The 13,060-nt window shown below is 35.3% G+C and overlaps 1 protein-coding gene across 1 annotated transcript in view; it reads left to right on the top strand.

The window, feature by feature from the left end:
• HMGCLL1 (3-hydroxymethyl-3-methylglutaryl-CoA lyase like 1) overlaps nt 1-13,060 on the top strand; it is a 76,375-nt gene that overhangs the window by 19,248 nt on the left and 44,067 nt on the right. Inside the window, exons 2-5 of the mRNA XM_058019505.1 lie at nt 1,446-1,523; nt 2,449-2,556; nt 5,923-6,018; nt 7,747-7,895. Of these exons, the coding sequence (XP_057875488.1) occupies nt 1,446-1,523; nt 2,449-2,556; nt 5,923-6,018; nt 7,747-7,895 (431 nt within the window). The remainder of the gene's footprint in view (nt 1-1,445; nt 1,524-2,448; nt 2,557-5,922; nt 6,019-7,746; nt 7,896-13,060) is intronic.

Genomic DNA, 13,060 nt, shown 5'->3' with positions numbered 1-13,060 from the left:
TCCATGTGATCAAATAGATGCTATACAGCTGTTTCCTATTCTTTTTACTGGACTCAGATAAATACACAGTAAATGGTCTGAAATATATTTATTGTATTTTGGCAAGTCCTGCAGAGAACTGCCCACAGGCACCAAGAATGCAGGAAGAAACCAAAGGTGCTCATAGGCATGCCCATTTTCCATTACTGAGGAGAAATTAGCAGCCATTTGGTTTGAACAGCTCTGATGATACAAGTCAGGGAGGAATAAAAGATGGGGTTTTCCTTTGGTTGTGGATGTTGTGAGGTTAGTGGCTGTATTTACGGAGTGTCCCAGTCTGGGGGAGCTGTTACTGCCTGGGCAAGAGCTGTCCCCCTGTGCTGACAGTGACTGAAGTGTCACCCTTCCAGTGGTGTAAACTCCCAGGAGAGGCGGTGGAGATTGGAGCAGCTGTCCTGCAGGTAGCTCGTGCTAATCCCAGCTCAGGCCTTCAACACGGGAATGGAGAGCTGGTTTGGCTTCTGTCCTCAGTGCAATACAGAAAAGAGGGGATTTCCAGAGCTCCTGTGGCTCTCCTGTCCACTCCTGAGCATGAACAGCGTGCCCAAATTAGCCATGGGGTGTGTTTTTAAGGGCACACAGCTTTTGGTTCAATCCAGCCAACTGCTCTGAACTGCTCCAGGACCTATAGGCCCAGTTTACATTAACTGCCACACATGTCAACTTGACTCAATCACAGAGCAGCTAAATAATAAAAAAGGAAATCTCATTTCCCTTCACCTGCTTTCCTGTTCTCGTTTCTCTTTCCTCCCTCTCCAGTTCCCCATGCTCTCCTTAGCCCTTTGACCTTACTGCTGCCTTCCTTCCCTCCTGTCCCTGTAAACTTCCTGCCTTTCCAGAGCTGCTCTTACACCTGAAAAAAATCTCCTTCTTATTTACTAGAGGCTTTCCTTGTTTGCCTTTAAATCCTTTTTTAAAACCTTCATCTTCAGTAAGAGAAATAATTTTCATTTTTCACTAAAAATCTCTTTAACATTTCTTGACTGCTATGTTCTTTTCAGATTTATAGTCAGGTCTTGCAAACGTTTACAGAGAAGTACCTGTTAAATTGAGAACATTCAGTTATAAGTTTGGAGGGTTGGATTGTTCATTGGAAAGATTTTTGAAATGGAAATATTTCTCACTGTAAAACTCAATATTCATTTATGGTTCTATATACATTTTTAATGAACCTTTGTGACCTCAAAGGAGCAGTGGAACATTCACTAACTTCTTGTTTTAACTTTTGTTCCTTAGGTCAAGGTGTGGAACATGTTCTCAGAGATTTTTAAATGTGCTGAGCAAACTTAATGTTGAAAATATGACTTTATACCCAGAATCATATGAAAGGACAAGTACAAGCTGTACCTTTTGATCTTGGTGTTGATCTTAATTGTTTTATTTTTCAGTATTGATTTTTATTTCAGGAACCACAAGCATCTGGACTGCCTGAGTACATAAAGATTGTAGAAGTTGGGCCAAGGGATGGTTTACAAAATGAGAAGGTAACTTTTCTCTTCTTTTTTTTGACATGGATTTTAGTGTTATTTTCATTGTGTAGAACATGTACATCCTGCTAATTATGTTTCTTTCATTTGGTATTATTAAACATATATATTTTCATATTGGTAACTTACCTTTATATTAGAATGAAAGTGTATTCCTATTTGCTCAGCATTTAGATCATATAATTTCTTTCTACACTTGGCTAACTAGCCTTTCTGTTACTCAGCATTTCATTTTACTGGCATTTGTCTTGTCAGTCAATAACATTTGGCTGTGACATAATTTGTAAACACTGTGAAACACTGGCTATCTTTGTAACTTGTGTTTCTGCTTCAAGTGTTAATGTAGAAGGATAGTAAAATAGATTTTATCATGTTTCCTTCTGAAGAGACACGGGAGAAAAATATTAGTCTTTTGATAGCATTATTTGCCTGAAGGGTGGTAGGGAAGCATGGAAGAAGATTGAAAGAGATTATAGGGTATTTCCACAGACAGGAGGATAAGCTCACATGTATCATTGTTCCTGATACCAGAGATGTTAGTGGTATTAGCAGAATAGAGTTACCCTGCCACATTTTTTCCTCCCATTTTTCACTGGTCACACTGTTAGTATTTCTTCTGTCAGTTCTTGCTAGTTTGGTGTTTGGTTAATAACAAATAATGAGGCCAGATCTATAACCAGTTACAGAAGTGCCTCCTTTTGTGATGAACAGAAAATAGAGTAAGATCATGTATACTGCTGAGTACCTTCCTTATACCTTCCTTATACTTACTCCTGTCAGGAAACAGAAAAGTTATGGTAAAATGTGTAAGAATAGCTCATTAAAGTATAAAAAAAGTATTTCTTACATACAAGGAAAGTTTCACTTAAAAAAGTTTCTTATGTATGAAATACTTTGCTAAAGTATGTCTCCATGTCTATAGGTGATAGTCCCAACTGATATAAAAATTGAGTTAATCAACCAGCTTTCCAAAACAGGCCTGCCTGCTATAGAAGTAACCAGTTTTGTTTCATCCAAATGGGTGCCTCAGGTACGTAAAATCAGCTCTATTCACAACTATTTCAATTTAAATGCCATTCCATTTATTTATGTAGAATTCAGTTGTAACTAAAGATTTGAGATGGTGACACATCATTAATATAATTTAATGTTGTACCTACTTATTTTCTATTCTACTAAAACTAATAGTCATTGATGTAAAAAAGAAAAGTAGTATACATTATTTTCTTTTTCTCTAAATGAAGTGTAATTTTCCACATTTGCAAAAGTGTTTGGAAGATCGAAATTTGGGACTTCTACATATGTAGTAGTAGTTAGGCACGTTACTTATTTTGGACTTCTAACACTCTATCAGCAACTTCACTTAAATTTTGATGAATCATAAAAATTTGCTTATTATTTTTCCAGAATTAATTTTTACATTTGGTAGAATTCAGCAGAAACCTAGCCTTTCTGGAATTGGCAGCAAAAATGCATTGGCATTAGAGTGCCACATTTCCATTTGAAATTTAACGCTGCAAATTCAGGCTTAGTCCTGAAGTTTACTATTTAGCGCCTGTTTGTGCAAATTAATTATTTCCTGCAAACATGCAAATAAGTCAGTGTTTATCTTTATAATTCCAACTGTTTTTCAGGAAATTGCACACTTGTTTGCACAGAAGCATTTGAATACTTTGTATTTGACAAGGAGCCTAGAAGTTATTTACAAATTAAAACAAGAAGTTAACTAATTTGAGAAAGTACTTCCATTTTTACAATGTCTATTGCATGGTACACATCTGACAAAATGTAAAGTTTGTCCATTTTAAACTGAGAATACATCCTGGGCCTGGACTGTATTCTAGGCTTTTCTCTGAGAAAAACACAATGCAGTCATGCTTATTCAAGAGTTAACAAAGCAAATTGTACAGCACTCTGAAGGACTCCTTTGCTTTATTTCAGTGTTCTCTGGGTCACCAGAGAAGAGTCTAGAAAGGTAATAGGAAAGGTAAAGAGAAGAGTGACAAAGCAGAATTTCTTTGGCATCAATGGAGGGGCAATGATCTCTTGTCTGCTAAAAGGGAATAGGTTAAATTTTTCTAAGTGCCTTCACACTGTCAGTTACTGCAACAGAGAACAATAACATTTTTCAAATGTTAGAAGAAAATTTCTAAATCAAGGTTGTATTTCTTCCTTTCTCTTTTAATTATTTCCATTTCCTGTGAGCCATTGCGAGTACCAAATTTAGCACAGGTTTGTCAGTTTAGAAAAAATCGAGCAATCCCTTCTTATCTCAAATTCATTAATGGAATACTTTGTTTTAATGGCTTAATTGGTGTCTATTTTTTTTTTAATTTAAAAGATAAGATTGGGTTGCTTTGACAGAGAGTGCAGTCTTGACTTTGTCTTTTCTTTGCTCCTTCTTTTTCTCATAGGTCATGGGAATAGAAGTTACAGTTATGTTTAGATCACTTATTCACTTATTTCTGTTTTAGTATTTTAAATTTTTTATGGTTTCCCATCCACTGTTGTCTTTGGCAAAGATATTTTTTAACTGAAAAATGTAAAAGAAAAAGTTCCACAGTAGCAAGGTGCCATATAAAACAGGATACCACACCTATAACATAAACAGCCAAAATTATAAATATCTACTATTAGGAAGCTTATTTTTAAAGAAATTGGGAAAAGAAGTATTTTATTACAATTTAAAATCTTATAACATGCAATATGTGCAAAGATGGGATTTTACTTACAGGAAAAATAGCAATGGGACAGATTTAATATTTATAATATTATTTGGGTCTGGCAGGTTTATATTGGTTGAAAAAGTGTCATTTTGGTTTTCCAGTATATTTTAAGACAGGCTATAATTGTGGACTGTGAATTTAGTTCCAGCATTTGCCGTTTGATTTATCATTTGGTTTCAACGATATTCTTTTTTGCCCTGACAAATGTAGCTACTACTTATATTAAAATAAGGAATGAAAAATTGTTCACAAATAACTTAGGTGTTTACAGAGGGTTTTTTGTGAGGTTATCAGACCAACTTACTTCACATAGTAGCAAATAGAAAAATTTTTGTTTTATCTCTTATTTCCTGATAAGAAATTGTGTCTGGCTATAGAACACCTTTTGTACCTTTTCCTTATAGATACATATTGGGCTTTTATTTGAAGAGGAACTCATAGTTTTTTCTGATGTTTTTAATCCATTTATCTTCACAGAAGGAAGCTGATGACTGGAAGATTCCAGGCTATAAGCAGTATTTTTAGTTTATAGTGTGTTATAATTTTATAACATGTATTTAGAATTGTGGTACTGCATAGCTATCAGGAAGGCATTGGCTGAAAGTAAGGAGCAATGAAAACTCTGTAGTTCATATATCTTTTTAGATGGTGCTTCTCAAAATACTTTTCACCAGTGTGGAAAGAAACAGAAATCCAACTTAATAGTGTTTGCTTGAGAGATTTGCTTTTATGAGAACTCATTTAAAAAGCATTTAATGTGCACTATTCTTTTTTTAAAACTCAGAATCCTTAAGACATTAAACAAAAGGGATATGTTTTATTTTGTATTGTTTTCAGGTGTGCACACCATTGAAAAATATTTGTTTTCAACCTATTCATTTTAAGAAAATGTGCTTCTCTAAAGAATCTGCCTTTAATTAAGTGAATAAGTGTTTCATTCATCCTCATCAGTACAGGGAGTATATTTAATCTTGAATGTATGAGTGAAAATGTAAGCGTATCTTAAATAGGCAGATTTTCTTTTATGAGGGCAGACTAAGGAAAACAAGTACTCTGATCTTTGCTATAATAAAGAAGTATTTTCTTCTTCAGAAAGAAATTTCTGAATATAAGAAAACATTGCACTATGCGGACATCTAGATTTTGCTGTCTCTTTCAGAATAGACGTGTTTAGTCTTGAAATGTTCTGATGACAGTGTTGAGTAATTCAAGTTCAGTTATGCTTAACATTGTGAGGTTGCATTTATCAGAGTGCTGAACTTTTCAAGATTTCTGTTTCTTAAATCTCCGTTATTCTGTTACTTCACCTATTAAGTCCAGTGATGCAAAGTTAAAGTTGCTGTAACACTTCATGAACAGCATGATCATAAGTCTGTCAATTCATGATGCAAATTTTTTTACAGATACACACAAAGGAACACTGTTGAAGTCTTAGTCCCAGTTCTATATTCACATAGATCTGAAAAAATTGCAACACAAATAGTCAAAAGTTATGAAATTAAAAAAGAGTATTTGTACAAAATCAGTTTAACGCCCTTGTTGTTGGACTTTTTGCATGAACTGTAAAAGTAATGAAGGCAAAAGCAGAGCCTAAGCCAGTTTCTATTTGGTTATATAAAATCAGAGAATAACTGCTGATCAGTACAAATTATTTATTTATTTTATTTTAGATGGCAGATCACAAAGAAGTAATGAGGGGCATTGAGCGGCATCCTGGAGTCCAGTATCCTGTTCTCACACCTAATCTTCAAGGTTTTCATTCTGCTGTAAGTACTTTCATAGGTGTTGTCTACATTTACCTCTTTTATGTTTCAGACACTTTCAGTTCAGTACCAGAATCTAGCTATTTAATGTCAGAAATAAACTATATCTTTTTTCACTGAAAACTCCCAATTTCCTTTATGAAAAAATGGGAAATTCACAGAGTGATGTTAAGCTCATATTTTAGTGGAGGCATTGACCAGGAACTTTGTAAGTTCCTTTATATGATGCTTGTATATAAGGGGCCAGACAGTTCTTTCTCTTTGACTTGTCCCTGGAAAAGGTTTTCAAGAGTGTCTTGGTGGAAAACACTGAAGAACGATGAGGAAATATTCATTTAAATGAAAAGGCTATATAGCAATTCTGGATTTCATTTTGGTTGGGTTTGAAAGTTTAAATTATTTCAGTTCTTCCAAAATATTCAAAATTATAGCCTTGAAGTGTATAAAAGAGTGAAAATGGAACAGTTCAGTCTTAAAATATGCACATTGTGAGTCTAATCTTTACCCTTTTGTTTTTGGAAAATTTTTAGTGCTTCTGCTTTTGTCCTGATGTAGGACAGGCTGTATTTGGAAAGCATACTGCTTGGTGGACATTTCTGTTCTAGTGTCATTCAGTTCCTATACTGAAATAGTGTTAAAACAGAATCCTGGGCATGGTTGACTTAACTATCAACCATCAGGTTATAGTGCTGCAAATTTGTCTCAATGGTAGCTTGTATGAGTTTAATTAATGGTGTTTTATCTCCATACTGTATTTAGTGATATAAGGAAGAGAAAACAATGAAAAAATAGTTGTAGATGATTTCTACATTCCTTCTTGCTGATGTTTTTTTCCCCTCTATGGGTTGCTGAATTTTAGACATGATGTATTTGTCCCTCTATGGGTTGCTGAATTTTAGACATGATCCTGCAGAGGCAGAGAGTGAAGGCAAAAGCTCCATCCTTTTTCATTGAACAAGAGCATTATTCTGCCTGGAGAGTGAGAGTTAGTTAACTATTCTAACTATTAAGCTAAAATAATTTCTTCTCCAGTCGTTGGCTTTCAGCCTTCTACTTTGCCTCATGTTAGTTGATTGACTGAGGTACTGAATACAAGCTCAGGCTAGTTGCCCCTTCAGTGAAAACACCACATTTACACATTTTCTAGACTGGTGTTTGCTAAGACTTCTCTCAGCAGACTCTGATGTACACATTTTCCATATTATCCTTATCGACTGTGACACCAAGACCAATGGAGTCCTTGATCCTAGAGTTGGCTCTAACAAAGAAATCCCTGTTGATTATTGTTGCTGCTCTAGGCATATGCACACAGAGGGCTTTGCCAAGCACGAGAGTGACTTCCTGGTATTCAGGGGAAACAGGCAGTATGACAGTTGTTGTATGATCTTTTCCTTTTCTGAAAAGATACATACAAGTATTAATAATGGTTTTTTGTATAGCTGGTTCATGTGAATTCCTACATCTTATTCCCTTTATTATTCATCATCTTAAAAACATGTTTAACTAATTGCTAAGAAAAGGCAGAAAATATGCCATAGTGAATGATCTCAAAATTTGATTCAATATGTCTGTGTGCTATAGCTTAAAAAAAATTGGAACTAAAATTAGATTTTTGATATGGATGATATACTTAATGTAATTTAACATTTTAGAATGTTGTACAGAATTAATGCTCAATCTAATACTTTAATGTAGTATTATAATTATGTTTTCTTGAAATGTGTTTTTTAGATTGCAGCAGGAGCTACAGAAGTCTCGGTATTTGGCGCAGCATCTGAATCTTTTAGCAAAATGAATATTAATTGTTCAATTGAAGAAAGCATAGAAAGGTTTGAAGAAGTCACTAAATCTGCAAGGAGTATGAATATTCCAGTGCGTGGGTAAATATACAGATTATAAAGTAATACAGAGTTACTGGAGTCATTGTTACAGGCGTTATTTGGTACCAGTAGAAAAGCTTATTACCAAATGTTTACATTGTAAATGAATTGTAATAATAATATTTACTGTGATTTTTATTTTTAGGATTGAATATATTTAGTTATTTTTGCATTTTTACCACTGATGGTAACTCTTTTGCTGTGGAAATTGAAAAAAAAAAAAGGAGTTTTTATGAGATTTTATTATATAAATTGGTTTTTACTGTCACTGATGACAGAATAAAATTTCTTTTATGCTGTTGAGAATTTGTAACACTAGCACCTTAAAAATGCCCTACAAACTTTTATTTTATTGTAGAATTCATAATATATCACTACATACATTGCAGGAATAAGGTATAAAAGTGAGAAAACAAATTTACTCCTAAGAAAAATCTTATTCTGTATATAAGTTATCCCAAAAACCCAGGCATTGAAATTTTTGAGTCTCCAGTGCATGAAACTCTAGAATTATCCAGCATTTTTTTAAACTTAAAATTATCCTGAATGGTACTCACTCTTGAACAGTAGAGAATTTGATTTCCACTTTCTTTTGCATCACAGGTAAGAACTACTTACCTAAGATTATTTTTGAAGGTCCTTGTGAATGCAGAAGGGCTCATGTAGATTCAAGGAGAAACTCAGCAGTGAGATTCCTTGAGGATTACTAGTAGTATAAACTACATCATGCTTAGAAAATACCTGGACTTGAAAATAGGTGGAGGTAGAAACCTCAGAGGCTAAGTACCTGAAAACCAGTCTGGGAATAAATACTGGTTTCCCTCTTTGCTCCAGAAATATGGGGTGATGGGGTAATGCTACTGCACACGTTTTTCCACAACAGTGTGTGGTTGTTTGGGCATTTGCTGGAGAAAGGGAAATCTGACTTCGAGTTATAACTGTGCCCCAGAGGATCACAGAACAGCAGTATGGTTTAGGTTGAGAACTCTGGAGATCATTTTGTCCAATCCAAGGATTTGTGGGTGTTGGTTGGCAAAAAACTCAACCTGAGCCAGCAGTGTGTGCTCAGAGCCCTGAAAGCCAATTGTGTCCTGGCTGCATCCAAAGCAGCATGGCCAGCCGGGCAAGGGAGGGGATTCTGCCCCTGTGCTCTGATGAGATGCCACCTAGAATGCTGCATAAAGTTGTGGTTCTCCAGCATATGAAGGACATGGAACTGCTGGAGCAAGTCCAGCAGAGGCACTGGAGCATTTCACTAACAAGGTCAGGCTGAGAAAGTTGACTCTGTTCACCCTGGAGAAGAGAAGGTTTTGTGGAGACCTCATAGCAACCTCCCCGTATCTGATGGGGGCTGCAGCGAAGCCAGAGAGGGACTCTTCATCAGGAACTGTAATGACAGGACAAGGAGGAAAAGCTTCAGGATGAAAAAGTAGGTTTCAATTAGATACTAGGAAGACATTCTTTACTGTGAGTGTGGTGAGGCACTGGCACAGGTTGCCCATAAAGATGTGGATGCTGCATCCCTGGAGGTGTTGTTCAAGGCCAGGATGGATGAGCTCTGAGCAACCTGATCTATTGGAAGGAGGTGTCCCTGCCCATTTCAGAGGTGTTGGAACTAAGAGATATTAAAGGTCCCTTTCAACCCAAATCATATTGTGTTTCTGTGATTTTCACACACACACACACATGCCAACCAAGGATAGCTCATAAATGCTTGGATTCCTTTTCCTTATCCTGGGTATATTTCAGGAGGAAAATCACTGAATAGAGAAGTAGGGATGTTCACTGTATTAAGAAATAGTAACTTGTACCAGAGTTTAAATACTTTTTCCAGTTGCTAATCTGCTAGTAGAGTCATGATTTGCCTCCCTGAGCAACTTCTCATATAAGAGATCTCTTATTTAAAAGCTGTCTGCCATCACTGTTCATCACTTTTTTTCTAAAACTAAAATCTGAGCTGAGAACACAAAAAGCAATTTGAGTTCTCCAGGAGGATTAAGCTAAGGGATGCCTGAAATTTAAGTCCCAGACAAGCGTGGTTAAGGGAATTCAGACAAAACAGCAAGTGTATAGCAACAAATTTTATCCGTTTTTGAACACTTTTACACTAAACTCCTGATTTTGTTTTTTTCAGATGTCTAGGCATGTCAGGAGATATTTTCTGTTTTATATTCCTACGTTTAATTAATGAAATTCCACTAAATGGTATGATATAGGCAACCAACCATCCTCAAGGCCTATGTGTTGTAGAAGTTTTTGGATAATTATGGAGGATGTCAAAAAGGGAACTTTGCAACTTGTCCATAAGATGTAAATTGTAGGTGATGAAGAAGCCCCTGTGGTGTAATGTAGATTGATTTTCTGCTTAAAATATTAACTTGTCTTCTGTGCACTAGTTTGCATATGTTTAAAAAAGTGGGAGCGTGGTACTTTCCCCCACTCCACAGATTATGTCTATTGCATTCGTAACATACCAGAGCAATTATTATGGCATCAAATACACTGATGTGGTGGAAGTAACTGTTCCCATGACAAGATTCTACAACATTCCCAAACATTTATTATCTACTGACAAACCATGTGGCTTTTATTTTCCTTCACACAGAAAAAGAAAGAAAATAAAAGGAAAAAATCAAAGAAGAGAGAGAAAGAAGTAGGAGGCAGAAAATGGTAAAACAGGAGAACAATACAGCAAAAATAAATATTAAAGAATGAAAACAAGGCAAAGAGATAAAAGGGAGGAATATCAAGAACCAAGTGGTGAAGCAAACAGAACAGTACAGAAATGAAGAGAATATAATTGAACTCGGGGAAAATACAAGCAGATCACATTATGAAAGTGCTTACTTTGTGTATCCAGTACAGCTATCTCTAATTTCAGTGCAATATGCAAACATAGGATAAACTTCATACAGTACATACAGGAAAATTTTATTGAGTCTGTCATACCAAGTGCAGTATGTTACAGAACACTTCAACAGAGAAATGCTTAACATCGGATATGCTACAAAGTGAGCAGATTCAAAGTTGTGAGTGAAAATCATGTAAGTGCACTCCACCTTTCTTCCTTAGGCTTGCAGGAAAAGTGAATAATTCAGAATTAAATAGCCATTAACAGAATAATTCAATTTGTGGTAATGCCTTTTCCTGGTCTTAGAAAATTGAGAGCGGGACACAGTTAAGGGATAAGGGTTTTTACCTTGGTATTTTAATAAGGATCCGTCCTGATCGGTGCACCACTTCACCAAGGTGGAGTGTGCCACAATGCACACACACATGATAAATCAGTGTACAGTTTTATAGACTTTATAAATCAGCATATCTAGCAAGGATGCCCCAATGGGAGGCCTGGATGAATGGTGTGATATTCCCCCCATCCATCAAATTCCCCCCTGGATGGGCCAAATGTTTCGTTTACAGGATGTGTTCTAGAGAGATACTAGGTTTGGGATCTTGGTTTCCCAAGATAGCGTGGGGTTTTCCAGCCTCCTGCTATGAGCCCTTTAGGATGTTTGGTCTCCTGGCCTAACAAAATACTAGGGTTATGCTAAGTTATTGGACTTAAGGAATAACAAGTATGCATGCTAAGAATACTGAGGATACATTAAAGTTGTATAAAAGGTACATAAAAGGCAAAAAATCATTTGGCATCAGTGGGATTGTAATGATGTAAAGGATCCAAATAGAGAAGATATGAATATTGAAGAAAAGCTACATTTAAGTGAATGTTACGTGTATCTTCATCACATTATATTAATTTGAGAATTAATTTATCCAGTAAAAAATTGAAGTTGAGGCATAAGAGATGACTAATGTTGCACTTCGACAAATCAAAAAGTTTAAAAGAGAATTGCTGGTATTTTTCCAGGTCATCTAATATAACTCAATTATAAAGTAGCCAATCTGCTAAAAAACCTGCTGAGAATCTAAACTGCAGAATATGGACCCTTATTTCATAAAAAAAGCATTTTTTGAGACAATAATTCTCAGTATCCACTAAACATGGATTTCAGTATATGAAAATATTGGAAAGAAGGTTTTGAACATTATATGTTAGAAGATAAAAGATAACTGATTAACCCCATACATTTGGATTTTGAGTGCACTTTTAAAAAATCCATCCTGGGAAGATTTTGAGGGGTCAAAGTAGTAATTAATGACAAATAAAATAATACTATGGATCAGACTCTAGACAAATATGTTTTAAAGAGAATAAAAGTATTGTGATATTTTGACTTGTGTCCCTCCCTGTTCATACTTGCTCAGATGCAGTCCTTATGGGTTGCAGTAACAAGAGTCTATGGAAAGCATTGAGGCAGAATGATTCTCAGAAATAATAGTCAAAAGGGATTGTTTAGTGCCCATTTACTTCACTACTTTCTTTAAAGCTCCGGTGTATTTTCTTGAGTAGAATTCTGAAGACCAGAAAAAAATAGCAGAAGCCTGAATATGGAAATAGAGGATTCACAAGGACTTCTTTTTTTAATAGCAGATCTCCCAGCAGTTGGAAAAAGGTCTAAATGGTGGACTTAAAACTTTCAATAAGTTAAAAAATGAAAAAATGCCCTTAAAGAAGAAGCATCAGTTTTGAGTACTACGTCCAGGAAGTAAATCTGTTTACAACATTGCAGATGCACATGAAGAGGGAGGTTATGGAACCAGTCTAACATTTCAGACTTAATTCTAGAAACTTACACTATGATTTTCTCTGGTAGAAAAGCCTGCACTACTATAGGGAATTCATTAGTACTTGAGAAAAATTAGTCCATTAGTTCCCAAATATTGCAGTACATTTGAAAGACTTCTGGAGTTTTTAATCGCATTTAGTGAGATAAAACTCTGGGTTTTTCTTCCTTAATGAAAAAAATTGAAAATAAATTCAGAAAGTAAAAGTTAAACTGAGATTTCACAGAAATATTCAGTGCAATCCAGGTGACTTTTTCTTGGAAATAAAAGAATCAAAAGAGAAGTAGCTATTAAAGTCTGTGATTTTTGATCCCATCTTTAGCTGTTGCTAAGGAAGCAGCTTTTAGTGACAGATACAATAAACAGCATTTTGATTCCATGATTTTTTTTAAAAATGCTGAGACAGTCAAGGGTTTGTGGGAAGTTTTTTTTGATATTCAGTATTTTGAGTAGATACTCATGGCTTGACTGGTTGTTCC

Source organism: Melospiza georgiana, chromosome 3 (genome assembly GCF_028018845.1).
Source record: "Melospiza georgiana isolate bMelGeo1 chromosome 3, bMelGeo1.pri, whole genome shotgun sequence".
NCBI lineage: Eukaryota > Metazoa > Chordata > Aves > Passeriformes > Passerellidae > Melospiza > Melospiza georgiana.
Note: the sequence above shows the minus strand (reverse complement) of the source record. Positions and strands in the feature narration are given on the sequence as shown.